The following is a 23188-nucleotide window of genomic DNA, read 5'->3' as shown; positions in this document are numbered from 1 at the left end:
AGTATTCTGTCGTTGGACAATAAAACAATTTAACCATCCTATTGTTGATGGATATTTAAGTAGTTTCTATTTTTGGCTATTTATAAATCGAGTGCTAAAAATATTACGGAATATGTATGCAGGTATACACACTGTTCTCTGGAGTGTATCTTAGAACAGAAACTGCTGAGTCATAAGGTATGCAGCCACAGTTTTCCAAACTGGTTGTACAAATTACACGCCTGCCTCCCCAGTGTAGAATGACAGTTGCTCCCAGCCTTGCTGACACTCAGTACTATTTGTCAATTTTAGCCATTTCAACGTGTATATATTGGCACTACATTATTTTAATTTGTATTTCTCTAATGACTAAAGATGTACAACAGCTACAACAGCTTCACATGTTTATTATGTGGAAATCCTCTTTTATGAAGTGCCTATTGATATCTTTACCCTTTTTTCTTTTAGATTTTTTTTTTTCCTCTAGTAATTTGTAAGAGTTCTTTATATTTTTTGGATATGAAGCAACTGTCAGGAAAAATATATGAATACATATGTACATATATCTTATATGTATGTACGTGTGTGCACGTTTGTGTATATATACATGTATACTTTCTTTCCCTCTCACACAGAAGCTTGACTTTCTCAGTATCTTAGTACAGCTGTCGCTCGGAATATGTGGAGGATTGGTTCCAGGACCCCCGCATATACCAAAATCCATGCATACTTAAGTCTCAGAGTAGGCCCTGCAAAACCTGCCTAAATAAAAAGTCAGCCCTCTGTATCTGCAGATTTTGCATCCCATGAATTCTAACTTTCAATCCATAGGGTTGAAAAAAACAATGTGCGTATAGATAAACTCACGTAGTTCAAATCTCTGTTATTCAAGGGTCAACTGTACTCTTCTGAAGACAAGAAGTATCAGGTTCTGATGCAGTTCAATTTATCAATCTTTTACCTTACGGTTAGTGCTTTTTCTATCCCATTTATAAATGTTGCTTACCCCAAGGTCATGAGAATATTCTCCCATGTTATCTTTAACAAGCTTATTATTTGACCTTTCAGTCTACTTAGAATTCATTTTTTATATTAAGACATAACCTACATATGACACATATGGAATGTATAGTTCAATGAGTTTTGTCAAATGTATATATCCATGTAATCATTTCCCTAATCAAGATACGGAACATTTCTACCATCCCCAGAAAGTCCTTTTGAACCTATTAGCAATCAATCTCTCAAACCACTTAGCCCCAGGCTAGCACTAATCTGATTACTATATTAGTTTTGCCTATTATAAAAATATACAGGATGTATTTCTTTGTGTCAAGTTTCATTCACTCTGCATGATACTTTTGAGACTGATTCATCCATGCTACTGAGTTTACTAATAAGACACTCATTTATACGGATAAGATATAACCCATTGTATGAATAAACCACAATTTGGTTATCCACAAATGTTGGACATTTGGGTTGTTATTTAGTTCCGGGCTATTATGAATAAATCTACTATGGACATTCATGTCATTCTGTGGACAGGTGGTTTTTGTTTTGGTTGGCTAAATAGCTACAAGTGGAATTGCTGCATCACACAGTTAAGTGTACATTTAAATTTATAGAACAACAGCCAAAAGGTTTCCAATGGTGGTTATATTTTATACTCCTACTACTACTGCATGAAAGTGTATCTTATTTTGTGGAATGTCTGTTCAAACCTTTTGTCCTTTTTTTTAAACCTTACTAGTTAGATTAGCAAGAGTTCTTTATATATTCTGGATACAAGTCCATTGTTAGATACACATTTCTTAACGTCGTCGATAGGTTCTCAGAAACTGAAACTTCAAGCAAACAACATATAATAAAACAATTTTACCACAGGCTAACTGGTATAAAAGAGTTAAGTTCCTACAGCATATTTCTATTCACAAAAAAACACCAAACTTCTAAATAAAGACCCAACTACTTCTAATATTAAACATGGAGATAAATGAAAGCTACACATACATTTAAGAAAGATAAAAACAAGCAAGGTAATTACTTACCCAATTTTTGGTGAATCAGTGAGTGATAGCGGTTGCAGTGGCGGTGGGTTAAATCAAAGAATACATGTTTGCAAAGAAAAACTCTAAAGAGCACCTCCTACCACCATGCAGTGCAAAAACAGTAACAGATATGACAGGCTCACCGAGCACTTTCATACCACATAGTTTATTTTTCTCCATTTGTATGATTATCATATACTTCACAAATTGTTATTTTACAAAAATTTGTACTCATTTATTCACTCATTCCCTAACCTATTTATTCCAGTTCAGGGTTACAGGTGGCCAGAGCCTATCCTAGCAGCTCAGGGCATAAGATGGGAACCAACCCTTGACTGGACACCATTCCATCACAGGGCACACTCACACACATACCCACTCACTCAGACTAGGACAATGTAGACATGCCAATTCACCTAACATGCACATCTTTGAGATGTGGGAGGAAACCAGAGTATCCAGAAAAAACCCACACAGATAATGGGGAGAACGTGCAAACTCCATGCAGACAGTCGCCCTGGCTGAGAAGTGATTTTTTTTCTCTCACCAATGTCATAATGAAATGATGTTGAACAAAATAACATCATTGTTGAACAATGACCTGCTGTCTGTAGTATATGATATGGGTCCAATTTCATTCTCTCACTGTATTCTTAAATTCTCTTCATGCAAGGGCAGAAATGCTTGTACAATATTTACCGCCAATCCACATATCTTGAATAATGCTCATTTCCTCATGAAAAATTATTAATATTTATCTTCATAATTGTTTATCAACATAATTACTGAATCTAGGTGATGGATACATGGAGGTTCATTTTTATTATTATTCCCAGTTTTATGTCTGTTGAATATTATAAAAATAAAAAATTCTGAGATCATTTATAACATCTGTTATGTTTGTTAACAAACCTCAGGTGCTGGGTGATGATTAAAATAATTGATGGGCTTATAGGAGCCTATGAAGTGAAAATTCTGATTATAATCTTTTAAATACTAAGTAACTACTCCAGAGTGTATATTCCCTGTTAGTACTTAAGATGTTAACTAGCCATCCTTGGAATATAGACTAAAACATATATACATGCCACACTATTTCAAATAAGGCATTTTAAAATATATTTCATAACACCCAGAACATATCTCATATCTCTATCACAGAGTTCTAATATAAATTACTTGTGTTTGGTCGGGCATGGTGGCTCACACCTGTATACCAACACTTTGGGAGGCGGATCACTATGTCAGGAGATTGAGATCATCCTAGCTAACACGGTGAAACCCCGTCTCTACTAAAAATACAAAAAATTGGCCAGGCGTGGTGGCGGGCGCCTGTAGTCCCAGCTACTAGGGAGGCTGAGGCAGGAGAATAGCGTGAACCCAGGAGGCGGAGCTTGCAGTGAGCGGAGATTGCACCACTGCACTCCAGCCTGGGTGACAGAGCAAGACTCCATCTCAAAAAAAAAAAAAAAAAAAATTAGCCTGGCATGGTGGCGGGTGCCTGTAGTCCTAGCTACTCGGGAGACTGAGGCAGGAGAATGATGTGAACCCGGGAGGCAGAGCTTGCAGTGAGCCGAGATTGCCCCAGTGCACTCCAGCCTGGGTGACAGAGCAAGACTCCGTCCCCATCCCACAAAAAAAAATTACTTGTGTTCAATTACTTGTTGTCAAATCCCTTTTCCCCCAGATACTGTGAGCTTTTTTTAATCAGCAACCTATGCATCCTTGATTTCCACTCCCCTACTTAAGTTCCAGATACAGGGTCTGTGTTCAATAAGCTCAGTTCCGCAAATATTTACAGTGCATCAGATTCTATATGTTAGGCAAATTTTTAGTGCTGAGACTATAGTCTTGACCAAAAATGACAAAGTTGCTCACAAGCATAATGCTGTTGAAGTAAGATTGGACTGACTTTTTTTTGAGACAGAATCTCACTCTGTTGCCCAGGCTGGAGCACAATGGCACGGTCTCGGCTCACTGCAATCTCCACCTCTTGGGTTCAAGCCAGTCTTGTGCCTCAGCCTCACGAGTAGCTGGGATTACAGCTGTGGACCATCGTGCCTGGCTAATTTTTGTATTTTTAAAGACGAGGTTTTGCCATGTTGGCCAGTCTGGTCTCGAACTCCTGACCTCAGGTGATCCGCTTGCCTCGGCCTCCCAAAGTGCTGGAATTACAAGCGTGAGATACCACGCCCAGCCTGGACTAACTGATTTTTATAAACGGTCCTTCCAACAAAGATATTTTTTGACACAAACCATACCTATTGTGGTGACTGTTCCATGCTTTGTGAGGAACTACTGTACTCTCAATTCCACTATAAAAGGTAACCAACCAGACAGTGCCATGGGTATAGTGCTTATAGGAGGCAGTGCTGCTCAATGGTACTTTAAAGACTAGAGCTTATATATCCATAATTTTCTGATTTTCTTATCTCAACTGGTTAAATGGACCACCATCCAATAATAGTATACTAAAGAAATAATTTGGGAGCACTGTAGAACCATACAGTCTCATGGTGTTTAATTAATCTTTCTCCTGACAAGAGGTAACAGGTTTTTCCTTATAAAATAAAATGATGCACATGAAACAGTAAATTATGAGTTATGAACATTTTACTCATGTTCTGGTTATCTCTGGGCCAATGGTTCTCAAACTGGGACCCTACATTCTAAGGGGGGTTTCACAAGCTAATAAGGGGATCTTTAAGTTATTTTTTAATGTATTTTTTAAAATCTAACAAATCAGACACTTATAGTCCATAAGGTTGTATCTATTAAATATCATCCTCTTTGCTTTTTAGAGACAGAATCTCACTACGTTGCCAAGGCTCCAGTGATCCTCCCACGTCAGCCTCCCGAGTAGCTGGGATTACAGGTGTGCACCACTGTGCCTAGCTTAAGTATCACCATATTAATAAGTAGGCTGAATACATTTTTTGTTGATATCTAGAGCTTTTTCTTTAATAGAGCTATTAAAATACTTCAAATTCATATGGAGGTCATGAAAGCAATATAATACAAGCTGGTAAAAAAAGTTGGAGACCACTGCTTCAGAATCACTGATTCAGAACATAAACTAGTTAATCAAACTGGTGTCAGAACATTTCAATTTACTTTGGTATCTACAGCAATTGATGCTTTATATCCTCTGTTTCCTGGACTCTCACTTGGCACTAACAGCTACGGCTTCTATAGGGTCTGACTAGTGACTATTGCTGATGCTGTCCACAAAAACAATGTATTTGGGGTGAAAGGACTACTCTTAGCTCCTGTTTACAGCATCCCGAACTCACAGCAAACGATCTCTTGCATACAAGGCTAACGTGCATAAAAGCCATAACTTTTACTTGATAAATCACATAAATAGCACCAAAGCATCTGACTTGCTCTTATGATTCTTACCTAATTTTAAAGACATCACATTTATGATACTATGTTCTCTTCACTTTAAATTCTAGACCACTTTCAAATTAAATGTTAGATTTAGAATCAAGCATATCTAAATATTTATGCCAAAATAATATTTTACCAATTTTCTCCTTATGTAATAAGATATTTAAAATTACTTCAATATAGGTTTTAAATTATTACATGCATTTTGTAGATAGGCATATAAAATGAATTGCAGGCATCCAAGTTTACATATAAATTGAACCAGCAGATATATTATCAGTCATATGTTTAGGTGCCAAGCTGAAAGGCTGAATGAGGAGGGGGACACTTGCTTATGGGAAGCAGAAAGAGCTCTAAGTAATCAATTGTAAAAAGACAAAGACACACCTTCACTGTCCAAGTTCAAGAAAATTGAGAGTTCACTTGTGTTTCATATCAGTAACTTGCCAGCCTCCAACTATGACTTTTTGAGTTTTCCATTTCTTACCCAAAGGCAGCAAATAAATGGCAGCGACAGAAGGAATTACTTTGTGCTAGATTTTTTAGAATTCCAAATACTAAATATTAATAATACTTATATACAGTTTACTATGGACCAGGCACTATTTTACAACAACCCTATAAGCTTGGTACTATGATGTCTATTTTACAGACCAGAAAACTAAGACATGGAGAACTCAAATAGCTTGCCCAAATTCACACACTATTAAGTGGCAGAGCCAGGATTTGAACTCAAGTAGTCAGCTCTTAATCACACTAGTGTTTCTCAGCTTAGGGTAAAATATGTACATCATCTGTATTATGATTTGTTGAACACCTGCATTTTTTTAAAAGTTTGCAATAAACAAAAAAGTTTACTCTCAAATGTAAACAGCAAATAAGACCTTAAACCTTGATTTGAATCTGGAAAAATATAACCAAGTTTGCAATTTTAGAGGAACAATCAACACTGAAAGCAGATTACTTGTGAGTTTTTAAACAAATTTGGCTAGAGATGGGTATTTTAAAAATCAGTTTATCTCATGGAATCTTTTTTACATATTATATTTTTAAAAGTTATTTCTGACTCTTGAATGGTTTTAGATTTAGGGAAAATATTGGCATATATGTGATATATTACAATATTTTCTATAATTCTATATAGCCATTAAAAATGTTAACATAGATCTATATTAATATGGAAAACTTCATATGATATGCTAGATTTTAAAAGGGCAGTAAAAGTGGCATGCATAATGTGATCTAAAATCTATTTTTTAAAAAGTCTTAAGCTTAAATTTTTGATAAACATTTAAATATGTTTATTAAGTGGCAGGATTACTGGCGATTTTCCCTTTCTGCTTTAAAACTTTTTGATAACCTGAAGGTTTTTTCCCAATTAACAGAAATGCACAATTCTGCTTATGTTCATAAGCAGAAAAAAATAAAGCTATTCTACTTTATTAAAAGCTTCACTCATTACATATTTTAACAAAATATTTTATTTTATACTAGAGACAACAGTTGCCAACAGCTTCTGGAAAATTCCTTAATTTGGCTTCCAAGTAGTAGTTAAATGATTTTATTAATACTTAAACCATAAAAATAATTATACTAATATAGTAACCTTATAACTACTGATCCTGACCCTAAACAATAAGACAAGGAAAAACAGCACACTGCAGAAATAACCTGAGTAACCTGCCATTCTAATTGAATTTGATCGTGTTTTGAATGCTCCAAGTGTGTTCTTTTCTTTGAAAAGCACATTATTTGATAAAACTGTTTCTCCACATCTGGGTAGTTATAAATAGCAAAAGGAGACAACAACCATATCTAATGTTCTTGGATTCTGAACATCCTATAAATTAACTGTTCTTCCCTCATGTAGTTAAAATTTAAACATTCTATTGAGAATTTTTCCTTCTCCTTAATACCACACCTGTTACCTGTACATCTTAAAGATATACTATGAGATTCTGTACTTATTTTCTGGTTCTAGAAAGACATATGCTAGCACATGCTAAAAGTGGGCATTTCTTCAAACATTATATAACATTTTAAAAGAAAGAAGAAAAAACAGCAATAGTGTAGCAAAAAAAAAAACCCCACTGGAAATCTTTTTTTTTTTTTTTTTTGAGACAGGGTCTTGCTCTGTTGCTAAGGTGGGAGGGCAGGGATGCAATCACGACTCACTGCAGCCTCAACCTTCCAGGCTCAAGCAATCTCCCCAGCTCAGCCTCCTGAGTAGCTGAAACCACAAGCATGCACCACCATGCCCGGCTAATTTTTAAAAAAATTTTTTGTAGTGACAAGGTCTTACCACTATCGGGGAATCTGCCCAGATATTCACGTAGGTTCTTTCCTATTTTCCTTAAGCATCTGCCAGCTTGAGAAATAAAGGGACAGAGTACAAAAGAGAGAAATTTTAAAGCTGGGCGTCTGGGGAAGACATCACATGTCGGTAGGTTCCGTGATGCCCCACAAGCCACAAAAACCAGCAAGTTTTTATTAGAGATTTTCAAAAGGGAAGGGAGTGTGCGAATAGGTGTGGTTGACAGACATCAAGTACTTAACAGGGTAACAGAATATCACAAGGCAAGTGGAGGCAGGGCGAGATCACAGGACCACAGGACCCAGGCAAAATTAAAATTGCTAATGAAGTTTCGGGCACCACTGTCATTGATAACATCTTATCAGGAGACAGAGTTTTGAGATCAACCAGTCTGACCAAAATTCATTAGGTGGGAATTTCCTCTTCCTAATAAGCCTGGGAGCACTATGGGAGACTGGAGTCTATTTCATCTCTGCAGTCTCGACCATAAGAGACGACCACGCCCGGGGGGCCAGTTCAGAGACCCACCCCCAAGTGGGTATTCTCTTTCTCAGGGATGTTCCATGCTGAGAAAAAGAATTCAGTGATATTTCTCCCATTTGCTTTTGAAAGAAGAGAAATAGGACTCTGTTCCGCCCAGCTCACCAGCGGTCAGAGTTTAAGGTTATCTCTCATTTCCTAAACATGGCTGTTATCTTGTTCTTTTTTTAAGGTGCCCAGATTTCATGTTGTTTAAACACACATGCTCTACAATTTGTGCAGTTAATGCAATTATCACATGGTCCTGAGGCGACATACATCCTCCTCGGCTGACAGGATTAAGAGATTAAAGTAAAGACAGGCATGGGAAATCACAAAGGTATTGACTGGGGAAGTGATAAGTGTCCATGAAATCTTCACAACTTATGTTTAGAGATTGCAGTAAAGACAGGCATAAGAAATTATAAAAGTATTAATTTGGGGAACAAATGTCCATAAAATCTTCACAATCCACATTCTTCTGCCATGGCTTCAGCTGGTCCCTCCGTTTGGGGTCCCTGACTTCCCGCAACACACTATATTGCCCAGGCTGGTCTCAGACTCCTGGGTTCAAATGATCCTCCCACCTCAGCCTCCCAAAGTGCTGGGATGTAAGCCACTGTGCCCAGCCAAATCCCTAGAAATCATAAAATATATCTAGCTGTATCATGAACCAGCCATATATACATCCTTCACAAGTCATTTCTAGTAAGAGAAGGGGCTATGAAACTAGATGATTAGAAATTCAATTAGGTAAGTACTTGGTGAAGAGCTATGTGCAAGATATTATATTAGATACAGTGGAGTTAAAGAGACTAAAACAAACAGATCTATCTTGAAAGATTTATAATCGAATAAGAAAAAGCTTTTAAAAATAATCTGCTTGTTCTGTGGTATAACAACATATTTTAAACTTTCTAGATAAATAAAGCTACTTTTTAAATAAATAAATAAAAATAAGAAAAAGGCCAGCTCAACATTCAGTTCACGATACACTACATAGCCAAATGGATTTAAGTGCAATGTTCATTTTAATAAAGTATTTTATATTAATATTTTACAGTTCAAGGCAGTAAGTTAATAAAAGGAAACTTTAAAATGTAATGTCGAAGATAATTAGGTCCTAAAAGTTTACTTACCTTTAAAATATCCCTTCACAAGTTAATGACTGCCTTATAGAGCTACTAATCACTTCAGTAACCCATTGACTCTATCTGACTAGTCTGTTCTCTGGCTAAGGACTAGAAAACTGCATGCTTACTACTTGAATAATTCAGCCCACAATGGGGAGAAAATACTCCTTGAAAATAAACGGACGCCCAGCTTTAAAATTTCTCTCTTTTGTACTCTGTCCCTTTATTTCTCAAGCTGGCCGATGCTTAAGGAAAATAGAAAAGAACCTACGTGCATATCGGGGCAGATTCCCCGACAGTGGTGAGACCTTGTCACTACAAAAAATTTTTTTAAAAATTAGCCGGGCATGGTGGTGCATGCTTGTGGTTTCGGCTGCTCAGGAGGCTGAGCTGGGGAGATTGCTTGAGCCTGGAAGGTTGAGGCTGGAAGAAGGCAAGGGAAGGCGGTACGTGCCTGTGGTCCCACCTACTCAGCCAGCTGAGGCAGGAAGATTGCTTGAGGCCAGGAGTTTGAGTCTGTAGTGTACACCTGTGAATAGCCAACGCATTCCAGCCTGGACAACATAGCAAGACCTCATTTACTTTTTTAAAAAGAGAACCAGAACGGAGGAAGAAAAAAGAAAATGGATAGGTCGGGAAACCAATCCAAAGAAAGCCTAAGCCACTCATATGCTCCACAGAATAACTGAAAGCAGTTCACCTTTCCCAATGAAAATGAATAGTCTAGAAGCAAGGCTGCATTTCCCCCACCTTCAATCTTTCCCCCCACCTTCAGTCTTTCAGAGTCCAGTGATTCAAAGAAGACAAGACCATCCCGGATTATGTGTTTCCCAAATCAAAACAAAGCAACTATTATTGAACCATGAAGTCAAAGTTAAGCATCTAACAAGCAAAGCAGAAGAAACAATGGTGTAAATAATAAGCTTAATTCAACCAATAAATAACATTTTTAGAGATAAATCTATTTCAAAGACAAAGATGGCTAAGTCTTATATAGATTGAAAGCATTAAAAGATATCAATACTGAAGTAATTTCTTCCTAGAATTTTTTCATTTCAACATGCATTAACTGCACATCCTTACATAACAAGAACCAATACTACAAAATCCTTTCCATTAAGATATATATCAAGATGAAGGACTGAGCATGTGTTAATACTCTCCTTCCATTTAAAAACATCATAAAATGTCAGAAAACTTTTAATAGAATAAATATATAATAGAATGGAAAAACAACAACAAAAAAGCATGCCATTAGCAATCAAGATCACAAATACCCAAAAGATAGAACTGGTTTTCAGATTTAAATCTTATAAACAAGAAATCACAGAAAACATACAAATGGTCAATTAACATAAATGCTACTCCTCTGTAGTAATCAAGGAAATGTAAATTAAAACAATGAGATATTTTAATCCAGCAGATAGTAAAATATCAAAACAATGAAAAAGGTTTGGCAAGAATTTGAGGAAAATGGACTCTCTATACTGTTGTCGAGAGCGTAAGTTGAAAAAGTCTTTTTAAAAAGCAATTTGTTAACATCCAACAAAACCATGTCTGCTTTTTTTATTTTTTTTTTTTTTTGAGACAGAGTCTTACTCTGTCACCCAGGATGGAGTGCAGTGATGCAACCACAGCTCACTTCAGCCTCGACCTCCTGGGCTCAAGCAATCCTCCTGCCTCAGCCTCCCGAGTGGCTAGGACTACAGGCATGTGCCACCATGTCCAACTAATTTATTTTTTATAGAGATGGGGTCTCACTATATTGCTCAGGCTGGTCTCAAACTCCTGGGCTCAAGAGATCCTCCTGCCTCAGTCTCCCAAAGTGTTGGGATTACGGCCATGAGCCAACGTGCCCAGCCTCTTACCATTTCCCACTTTCACTTCTGGGAATTTAACTGAAGGGATTGTATTTGCCCACATATGTTTGTGGGTGCTCAGCATAGCATTCCTTTAAACCTGGGGGAAACGGGCTGGGCCTGTAATCCCAACACTTTAGGAGGCCCAGGAGGGAGGATTGCTTGAGCCCAGAAGTTCAAGTCCAGCCTGGGCAACACACTGGGCATGGTGGCATGTGCCTGTAATCTCAGCTACTTGGGAGGCTAAGGTGGGAGGATCACTTGAGCCCAGGAGACAAAGGCTGCAGTGAGCTGAGATCACACCACTGCACTCCGGCCTGGGTGATAGAGTGAGACCCTGTCTCAAAAAAAAAAAAAAAAGAAAAGAAAAAAGAGAAGTATCATCTATATTAAAAACATACACACCACCGCCCCCTACCCAAAAAATATGCTGTTCAGTGGAAAAAAGCAAGTCACCAAATAGATTGTATTATTTCTCAAAAATCCTTCCTTCTGGCCAAGCGTGGTGGCTCACACCTGTTATCCTGACACTTTGGGAGGCAGAGGCAGGAGGACTGCTTGAGCCCAGCAGTTCAAGACCAGCCTGGACAACACAGCAAGACCCTCATCTCTACAGAAATAAAAACTTTTCAAGTATCCAGGCATGGTGTCGTGCTCCTATACTTCCAGCTACTCAGGAGGCTGAGGCAAGTGGATCACTCAGAGCCCAGGATCCAAGACTGCAATGAGCTACGATTACAACACTGCGCTCCAGGCTGGGTAAGAGAGAGAGAATATCTCTCTTCAAACAACCAACCAACCTAGCTTCTCTGATGTATTTAGCCTTAGACTATAACACTCATGTCCCCTCTCTGTCACTCTCCTTCATTCACAGAAAAACTTGGCACTTAAATTTTAATTTCTCTCCAACTACTCCAGTGATCATTCCTGAAGGTCTCAATATTGGTATACTCTCTCAGTTCCTTCACCTCCTCCTTAAATACATCTTTTTCTCCATCGTATTTCAGCTATCTACTCCATGGTCATACCCTAAACTTTGTGATATCCATAACTAAACTATCTCCCAAGGCTCACATTTAAGCCTTTTATATTGAGACCACCACTTCCTAGCTTTCCAGCTTTATTTATATATGCTAGCGATCCTACTTTTACAATTTTCACCATCAAAGTTTCCAATCCATTGACCCTACAACTAACTCTTTCACTGTCTATCACATCCTTCATGTCCTCAATTTTCCCCTTAACCTAGATCCATCATCCAAAACTGTAACAACTTCCTTGTATACACCTCCAAGTCCATCTGCTGCATCTCTCCATCACACTTCTGACAAAATCCCAAGCCCAATTAAACCCAACATATTGCTTACTCTCAAAGTGTCCTAACCAGTCGTATCTCCATTGTTGTCCCAGGAGACAGAGGCAGCTAGTTGCCAACCCAATATCCATTTTCTCCTTCCTTACTAAGAGAACCCTGATTTTACTTAGGAAGTTAATGTTCCTAGCTAAAACACTATGCTTTCCAGCCTCCCTAGTAGCTAGGGGAGTCTATGATATCCCCAGTGCCTAGCACATACTAGGGGCACAATAAATATTTCATTAACCAATGAATATATATCACGATCTCATTTATACAGAAGACTAAAGTATATGTATGTGTCTGCATGCATAGGTAAGCATATAAGGGGTCTAAGATAAACACTAAATTACTGATTCTAGGTACTTCTGGGAAGGACAGTGGGAAGAAAGGTAAAAAGGGACTTTCACATTTTGCTCTGATTATTTTTGCGTTATTTTTCTTATGTTAAAAAAAAAGACAATTAACTACAACACATGCAGAAGGAAAAAAATCTAAATATATTTAGAAATATAAGCTTATTCACAGAATGATAAAATTTAGAAACTCATAGTGACCTCAGTAAGCATACTAACTCAAAAGCATCTGGCTAGAAAGGATGTTAAGAACACAGCTCCCTGTCCTTAGTAGGCCCCTCAATCTTGGTTCAGTACTGTTCTACAGTAGTCCCTTACCCTAGCCTGGTGTGTTCCCAAATCTCCCACAGGTAATAGAATCTAGGATTTTTAAATAAAGTAATACCTTTTAAAAGAACTAGAATTAGGGGAATAAAAATTCTTGTTAACTTTTTACAGCCTTTATAAAGGTTTTTACTGTCACTTAAAGTAATAGAGTATACTAAGTGAAAAGTATATTAGTAGCATATCACACATCAAATTAGTAATAATGAGTTGTGTAGAATTAATTTCCACTTATCTTCCTTTGCTCAGTAGAAACTTTTGAAGATCTACTGAGATCTGTTTTAGAAATCATTATATCACATCAATAAAATCCTTCATTCCCATTTACTGTTAATCCCTGTTCCCACACCCTATCCCAATCGACCACTAATCTACTATCTGTCGCTACTATTTGTCTATTCTGGCCATTTTCTATAAATGGAATCGCAACATATAATCTCTTAGATCTGGCTTTTCACTTACCATCTTTTTGAGGTTCACCCACCATCTTTTTGAGGTTCACCCATGTGGTAGCATGTATCAGTGGTTCACTCCTTTTTACTGCTGAATAGTATGCCATTGTATGGATATGCCATACTAGTGCCTTTTAATATTATGGCTTAGACTTCCATTTTCCAGGTTGTACAATGGATGTAGGATAACTTGGGTACTTGGGGTGGGTGAGAGGGACCGTTAGCTAACTTTTATTTAAGCCAAATGATATAGATGAGTGTTTCTCAAATCCAATCCAGTTTATACAGGATGAGATTATCCTAGCTTCACTCAAAAACATTATGGCATCAGCCCCTTTTAAAACCACTGTCCCATACCTCTCCTCTAACAGGAACATAAATCACAGTTCCTCAAGGTTTCCTTCTCTCTCCCAAGGTTTATAAAAACCCCTACTCTTGCCAGGCACAGTGGCTCACACCTGTAATCCCAGCACTTTGGGAGGCAGAGGCAGGCGAATCACAAAGTCAAGAGTTCGAGACCAGCCTGGCCAACATAATGAAACCCCATCTCTACTCACAAATACAAAATTTAGCTGGGCATGGTGGCACACGCCTGTAGTCCCAGTTACTTGGGAGGCTGAGGCAGGAGAATCACTTGAACCTAGGAGGCAGAGGTTGTGGTGAGCCAAGATTGCACCACTGCACTCCAGCCTGGGCAACAGAGCAAGACTCCGTCTCAAAAAAAAAAAAGAGGCCGGGCGCGGTGGCTCACGCTTGTAATCCCAGCACTTTGGGAGGCCGAGGCGGGCGGATCATGAGGTCAGGAGATCAAGACCACGGTGAAACCTCGTCTCTACTAAAAATACAAAAAAAATTTAGCCGGGTGTGGTGGCGGGCGCCTGTAGTCCCAGCTACTCGGAGAGGCTGAGGCAGGAGAATAGCATGAACCCGGGAGGCAGAGCTTGCAGTGAGCGGAGATCACGCCACTGCACTCCAAGCCTGGGTGACAGAGCGAGACTCCGTCTCAAAAAAAAAAAAAAAAAAGAAACCCTACTCTTACTATGTCTTTTGCTTCACCTTTTTCTACCTCCTACTCCTTGTTTTCTCTAAGATTACCTTCCAACTGATAGCTTCAAAATTTCCACATTTTCAAAATGTCTAAAAAGATCTATTAGAAGTAAATATTGTATGTGTACATTCTGAAATTTTATTTAAGAACCTGTTCATGTGGTCCCTGAAAATAGTTTCTTTTTCAACAGAAAAAAAAATTTTGTAAGTAGTTTTAAAAGAGACAAAAACCTCACAATGCCAATATAAATGAAGCATGAAGATCCAGGTCAACATCTGACACCCTCATTTACAAGCAAAGATCAAAGAATATACAGTAACTAGCCACAGTTTCCTATTATCTTTTCTCTTTAATGTGACCTTGTTAAACACTGATTTTTCATTCAGTGAAAAACACCACAATAGTGATGGCAGCAGCAGCCTGCCTGGAGTGGGCACTGTGAAGATGCCGGCTGCAGTGGGAAAGGCACAGCTGGGGCTGTACGCTCCATGGAGCTGGCAGGAGTCCACTGGAGCCAGGAACAGGTAGGAGCCATGCCCCCTTCCAAGTTGAAGGGGCAGGATCCCTCCCATACTGGGTGTAGCTGTAACCACCCAGCCATGGCTACAGGCATCCCTGTGCTCTTGGGGGCCCAGGATGCACCTCCACCTCCATCCCCCACCCTCACAGGCTCGGAAGTGCCTGCTCCCACTGCCTGGCCTCTCCCTACTCCCAGCACCCATGCCGATTTCAAAGGAAAGTTGTGACCGAGGGAGGCGCTGTCACTACCCAACTGGGTGGGAGCAGACTCAGGGTGGTGCTGACATGCCAGCGCCCTGCCACCTCAGCCCCCTCCGGACTTTGGGCACCCCAGAGGACAGGAGGAAGGCTGTGGGGGTGCTGAGAGCAGCTTGGCACAGGCCTGCAGGTGCCCCATGGCACAGCCTGGGCACTGTGGGTACTGTACAGGGCAGGTTGATGGTGGCAGGAAGTAGACAGGCTCCTGGGCAGAAAGGGGCAGATCCACCTTCAAGCTGGGTATGACCTGAAGCCAGGGGCTGGGCTGCCAGTTCTGCAGACTGGAGTGAGAACTTACAGTGCTTTTTCCAGGCCTGCCCATGGACCAATCGGTATGCACTTCCTCCCCTCTGAAGCCCATAAAAGCCCTGGACTCAGCCAGACTCCGCCAGACATGGGGATGACCTGCCTGTGTAGGGGAGCTACCTACTGTGGATCTCCTCTCAGCTGAGAGCTGAGTAGACGTCCAGACGACCTGCCTGTGGAAAGGAGCTACCCACTTCAGTTTCTTGAGCTCTACTGTCACTCAATAAAGCTTCTCTTCGCCGTACTCACCCTCCAGTTGTCCACGTACCTCTTTCTTTCTGGACGCAGGACAAGAACTTGGGACCCGCCGAATGGCAGGACAGAAAGAGCTGTAACACAAACGGCTGAAACACGTCCCTCACTCACCATGTTGTGGGCAACAAGAAAAGAGAGAAGAGCTGCGGCCCTTCAGGGAGCCCAGACTGAGGTGCTCCCAAGCCAGGGCTATGACACCCTCTTTGGGACTCTGCAGTTCCTGGCATCTCCAAGCTTACAGGCACCACCAAGCTCCCCAGTGCGAGCAGTGGAAGCCACTTGCAGTAGTCCTGGTCCAGCCACAGCCTCACAGGAGCCAGTGCCCATGCCAGCACCTGGAGCTCCCCGCGCAGCCGCAGCCAGCATGCCTGGCTGTGCACAGCAGCTGGACCCCATGCTCCCTTGCTCACACACCCCTCCCCTCTGCACCTGGCTCACCTTTAGCAGGCGTGGGATCCGGGCTGGTAGTGTGAGCTGAGCATGGCCTGCCAGGACAAGTGGGCAGAATGAGCCCAGCAGGCCTGAGCAAAACTTGGGCAAAGGCACCACCAGCCACAGAGGTTTCCAGCTGGCAAAGCGACACCCCAAGGATCCTGTGACAATAGCATTATTGTCTCGCCTCTATCTTATGATGATGCTTGATCCAGATTAAGTGGATCACTTACATTTATAAAATATTAGATGCCCACATGTAGAATGATTAATCAATTATAAAGCTGAGTGAGGAATGATGGTGCAGGGAGAGGGCTGGGAAAGAATGACACACATCTAGCAACATACTTCTTATTACCAGCCTTTTTTAAGTCTTAATTCTCTAGGTGATTCCCAAACAATTAGTTTGAAAACATCATAAATAAGATGATACGGACACAGATAAAAGCTTTCCCAATGGTAAATGTTTTCTAACTAGGAAATTATTTCACTATCCCCTTACTGACCTACATGACAGTTCTTTTGGAGTATTTAACGGAGTGAGCAATAATGGGTAACACCAGCTACATGTAATTAGAAGAACCTTGTGAGATAAAGAAAAATAATATAAGCAATTATTAGCAAGGGCACCTGTTAAAAGTACCCAGAATACTTCTCTGGTGGCCAGTTACTGCAGCTGGCATGGGACAGGCTCTGTGAACTACATCTTCATCTTTGAAAAGACAACTAAAAAGGGAATCTTGGGTTAAGGTTTACTCTACTGCCATTATAGCTCCAAATCTAACTAGGCTGGTATAAGGTAGTGTGAAGAAAGGCTCTGCATTATAAATTTTTTAAAACCTGGTAGATCAAGATTCCCATTAAGCATTCGTTAATGTCATTATTTCAATCTACTTTAAGAAAATGAATGACATGATAATACTATACCTTTCTCAAGCTTTCATATTCCTCACGAAGTTCCACGGGCTTGCTTACTTTGATTGGTGCTCTGAATATAAAGTCTGAAAGAAAGGGAAAAGAAAATACTTTTTAAGAGGACTTTCTAGGAAGACGCATAGGAGGCACAATACATGTGGGTTATATAAATAGATGATAAAAATCAAAGCTAAGAACAGAATAAACGATAAGTCTTAAATACTATCAAAAACGTAGAGGAAAGTATACACTTCTGTCTCCTTCTGACACTTCTTTATACCCTCAATGTATATTTGGTGGTCTAAATATATATTAATTTTTAAGACTTACTAATAAATCTACATCCCACTGAGGTTGGTAAATATTCGTTATAGAAAAGTCTCCCCAAAAAGTTGCCTTTTGTCCTTTTTCAGTTGTCTCAACTATCTTCTTTTTTTCTCTGCATTTCCCTCACAGATGAATCAACTATTTTAGAAAGACTCTCTTAATTAATACACTGAGTAATGTAGAAGATATTTAGATAGAAACACCGGACCTAAAGCAAATATAGAAAACAGTAACATAAACCTTTCCCAACCACTACAGAATTGTTAGACCCTAGGTTTGGAAGGCAAACATTCCATCACCTTCACCCACTTGATAAGGTAGGTATTATGCCCATTTTACAGTAAGAAAACTGAGGGATTAAATGACTTAGCCCAAGGTTACAGAGCTAGTGCGTGGCAAAGCAGGGAGAAAAGCTTTAACAGGAATCAAGAAGGAAATACATAATGATTAAAAAGGTAACCCATCTAGAGTTGAGCCCACTCTCTCCCCTTTTACAAACCCCATTATAGTGGCCCTCCTTGAATAAAGTCTTCCTTACTATCTCTTTTTAAAACAAGAGCAACCCATCAAGAAGATGTAACAATAAAACCTGTATGAACCTACAACACAGCAAAAATTAATAAGACTATATGGAGAAATTAATCAAAAATTAATGAAAGAAATTTTTTAAAACACTGCAATTAAAAACAGATAGATCAGGCCAGGCACACACCTGTAATCCAAGCACTTCGGGAGGCCGAGGCAGGCAGATCACTTGAGTCCAGGAGTTCAAAACCAGCCTGGTCAACATGGTGAAACCCCATCTCTACTAAAAATACAAAAAAATTAGCTGGGTGTGGTCGTGGGCACCTGTAATCCCAGCTACTCAAGAGACTGAGGCAGGACAATCACTTGAACACAGGAGGCGGAAGTTGCAGTGAGCCAAGATCATGCCACTGTACTCCAGCCTGGGTGACAGAGTGAGACTGTTTCAAAAAAAAATAATAAAATAAAATAAAAAAATAAAAAAAAAACATAATGGATCAGGCAGACCAAAAGGTGGCAAAAATACAGAAAAATTGAACAATAAAATTAATGTGGTCGTGTGTGTGTGTGTGTGTGTGTGTGTGTGTGTATGTTTATGGATATATAAACCCCCAATGAATAGAATATATATCTCTTAAGGCAAACAATTTAAAATATTGATGATACATTAGGTCATAAAGATGCTTCAAAAAATTTCAAAGAATTTGTATTACACAGATTTTGATCTTTGATCCTGGATGCCATTTTCCAAGCCTAGTTTTCTACCTACTGAGGTGGTAATTTTGGGCTACCTAATATTCTTTTTCAATAAATTCCTTTTCTGATTAAATTTGCCAGAGTAGATTTCTGTCGATTGCAACTAACAACCCTAGCTGATTCAATTTTTTACATGGTACCTTGAAATAACCAATAAATCAGTCTCTAATAAAACTGATTAAGAAAAAAAGAGAGAAGATAAAATTATATTAAGAATAAAAAGTTCTAAATACAGGCAACAAGGTGAGTTTAAATCTCCAGAGACTACTGAAAGAATGCTGTAATGAATATCTTGCATATATATCATTTTACATGTCTGCAGGTGTATCCATAGGATAAACTGCTAGAATCAGAATCCCTGGGTCAAAGAGTATGTGCTTTTTGAAAGGAACACCAAATTGCCCCTGTCATGAAGCCTGTATCAATTTATAGTCCCACCAGCAATGCATGGGAGTGCCATTTCCTCACACCTCCTTTTCACTTTTTTTAGAGATGAGGTCTCACAGTGTTGCCCATAAGGGAGTGCAGTGGCTATTCACAGGCACAATCATAGTGACCTATGGCCTCAAACTCCCAGCCTCAAGAGATCCCCCCTGCCTTAGGCCTCCCGAGAAGCTGATCCACTCACATCTTTTCCAACACCATGAGTGCTGAAATCTTTTCGCTTTGCTAATCTAACAGATGAAATTTTGCATTTTATATGCTTATATTTTATGAGTGAAATTGAGTATTTTTATATGGTTAAGAGTAATTTGCATTTCCTTTGATATGAAATGCATATGCATTTCCTTACTCCTACTTGTATTAACTTTTTCTTGATTTGTTAAGAAAAATTAGCTTTATGTTACATGACTAGCAATACTCTTCCCGGTTTATCACTTGTGTTGACTTTGTTTATAGTGGTTATTTTTATGTAGTTATATTAATCAAACTTTTCTTTTATGGCTTCTGCATTTTTTATTATATTTGGAAAGACTTTCCTTTAGGCCAAGATACAATAACAAACTCCATCATATTTTCTTCTGGTAGAATGCATAAGATTCTTCTCAGATCTACTTTTTAAAAATTCTAAATCTTTATTTTTATTTGAGAAGCAACATAAGGATCATAATCTTATTCAGGCTTATAAATAAGTATACTACCCAACACAAGAAACCAAAAATATTTTAGCAATAGCCTGGTAGAAATGGTAATTCTCACTTACTGTTGGAGAATTTGCTTTCTCCAAAATACTTCACTGATATTTAGTACAAAATGTCTCAAGAGCTTAACATCTTCATTTTTTACACAGTAAGCCTGATCCCCAACTTAGAAGGTTCAGAGCCTTGGATAAGTCAGTCTCAACTTCCTCTTCTGTAAAATCAGAATACCTATCACAGGTTATTATAAGGATCAGATGAGTGCAATACGAGTAAAAACACTTTGCAAACTATTTTAGCCAGTACAGTGGCATGCAGCAGAATTTACTGAGTATAAAATTGTCTCTGGTGTTGGTGGGACAGCATTCTTTAAATTGTGGTTTGGTTCAATTTACTTGCAAGTACAATCGATAAGAAACAAAGATAATCTCCAGGTGTGGTGGCTCATGTCTATAATTCCAGCAATTTGGGAGGCTAAGGTGAGAGGATCTCTTGAGGTCAGATGTTCGAGACCAGCCTGAGCAACACAGACAGACCTCATCTCTGCAAAAAACAAACAAACAAAAATTAAACAAAAACCCCAACAATTAGCAGGGCATGACGGCGCACACCTATAGTCTCAGCTACTCAGGAGGCTGTGGCAGAAGGACTGCTTGAGCCCAGGAGTTTGAGGCTGTACTGAGCCATGACTGGGCCTAGGCAACAGAGCAAGACTTCAACTCTTAAAAAAAAAAAAAAGAAACAGGCCAGGCATGGCGGCTCACGCCTGTAATCCCAGCACTTTGGGAGGCCGAGACAGGCGGATCACAAGGTCAGGAGATCGAGACCATCCTGGCTAACACGGTGAAACCCCGTCTCTACTAAAAATACAAAAATTAGCCAGGTGTGGTGACAGGTGCCTATAGTCCCAGCTACTCGGGAGGCTGAGACAGGAGAATGGTGTGAACCTGGGAGGCAGAGCTTGCAGTGAGCTGAGATCGTGCCACTGCACTCCAGCCTGGGGACAGAGCAAGACTCTGTCTCAAAAAACAAAGAAAGAAACAAAGATAATGTTCCAACTACTTTGATACATATATTACATGAAAAGTTAAATTCACTTTGAGATATTTATTAAGAAATCTCAAGGTTCATATAAGACCAAGCAGGAACTCAGCATAATGACTGAAATCGTACTATGCCTCTGGCTTGTTTGACTGCAAAAGGTGATGTGCAGGGGTAGAGGTAGGGTACAAATTTATAGTCACCAAAATTAGTACTGATATTAATCAGTTTAGTTGGATTAAGATGAACAATGTTTAATGCTTTAAGGATCATTTTTTGCCCCAACAGGACTGTGCTACATTAAATGACACCATGCCCAAAAGCTCAAAAATTACGTAGAAAAGTAAAGTACTTCTTGAATACTGAAACAGTTAAGCATAAAAGGTTGTGAATTGGTCCAAAGTGATATTAACTTAAGCATTTAATCCTACGTTCTACCTTAGCAGTACCCTCTAAAAATGCTAAGAAGGAAAAAAAAAATCCTCACTTTTTTTTGTGGGCTTGCAAAAAGAACGTAACATTAGGTTCAGATACCTGCTCTGTCAATTAAGTGAGAGTATTTAGAAATGTGAAAACTTGAATGATGGAGCCTTGGGAAATTTTATATATAATATATACAACATACATATATACAACATATATATATATAAACACATGTTGAAGCTTCTCTTTGCCTTAGTCTTCCTGTCTATCAAATGGGGATCAAAATACAGGCCAAGCTACCTCATAGGAATGTGGAAGACCACAATTAAAAGTAACAGTAGTAGTAACCAATGAAGAATCCCCATAATAAATAAGTAAAAAGAGCTAACGTTTAATGAAAAGCACACTCTATGCTAAATGTTGCATGCATGCATATGCACAAGTGCACACATACACAGCAGAAAAGAGTTGACACAGCAGGCCTGTCTATCCTTTTCTTTCTTTCTAACACATCAGTGGGAGAAGATGTCTATCCTTAAAAAGGCCTGCTTCCAAGGCTTGCCCTTGGCTGGTGCCTAGAAACTTGGATGTTAGGAGGGTTCCCACCATCCTTAACTGATGAGTTGTTCACTGTACCTAAACTACAGAAACAATATAATTATGCCAAACATCTGCTTTCCTGAAGGTAATCTGAAATTCTGGCACATGCTAGGTAGAGGGTGCCTATGTGATCAGCTAATATAAACCCCAATCACTAAGTCTCTAACGAGTTTCCCTGGTTGAGAACATTTCACATGTTGTCACAACTCCTCGCTAGGGTATTAAGCACACCTTGTGTGCCTCCACTGAGAGAGGACTTCAGAAGCTTGTGATTGGTTTTCCCCAGACTTTGTCCCACGCACCTTCTCCCTCTACTGATTTTGCTCGGTGTCTTTTCACTGTAATAAATCACAGCACAGAATACAACTATGTATTGAGTCCTTTAAGTCCCCCTAGCAAATCAGTGAACCTGTGGGTGGTCTTGGAGACCTCCCAACACACACATACAACACATGTCATGAACTGAAAATCTCTTTAGATCATAGTTTCAATCTCAGAAATGAAGGCAACACATCAGATAACTTCTAAAGTTAGTGATTCAGTAACAATATTTTGATTTCACTTTTATTTCCTACTCAAAATTCTCTAAATTTTTTAAATCTCCATTAAAGTATAATATTATAGGTAAAATGCTATTAGGATTTCAAACTTATATTAAGAGTATGTATAACATCAAAATAATTTATTTGAAGCCTTGTGAAATGTGGTGTTTCAATCCACCTGGACTATTATGAGAAAGGAACCAGGAAAAGGCCAGAAAAATGAAGATCTCCCCCTTTTAAATCAAAGTCTCATAACATCTCTTAAAGGTGAATGGAGAACATGTATGCATTCAACAGTATCAATTATGCCAAGACAGTCATTATGAACCTTTCGGTTTCCCACATATTTAATAAAGAAAGAACAATCA

General features: G+C 39.1%; 1 protein-coding gene across 1 annotated transcript in view; it reads right to left on the bottom strand.

Annotated features, from left to right (window-relative positions):
• Positions 1 to 23188, bottom strand: part of RNF169 (ring finger protein 169) — a 90062-nt gene that overhangs the window by 37417 nt on the left and 29457 nt on the right. The window contains exon 2 of the mRNA XM_032166940.2: positions 17480 to 17553. Coding sequence (XP_032022831.1) covers positions 17480 to 17553 — 74 coding nt within the window. The remainder of the gene's footprint in view (positions 1 to 17479; positions 17554 to 23188) is intronic.

Source organism: Hylobates moloch, unplaced genomic scaffold (assembly GCF_009828535.3).
Source record: "Hylobates moloch isolate HMO894 unplaced genomic scaffold, HMol_V3 SCAFFOLD_11, whole genome shotgun sequence".
NCBI lineage: Eukaryota > Metazoa > Chordata > Mammalia > Primates > Hylobatidae > Hylobates > Hylobates moloch.
This window is presented reverse-complemented; position numbering and strand designations above follow the sequence as displayed.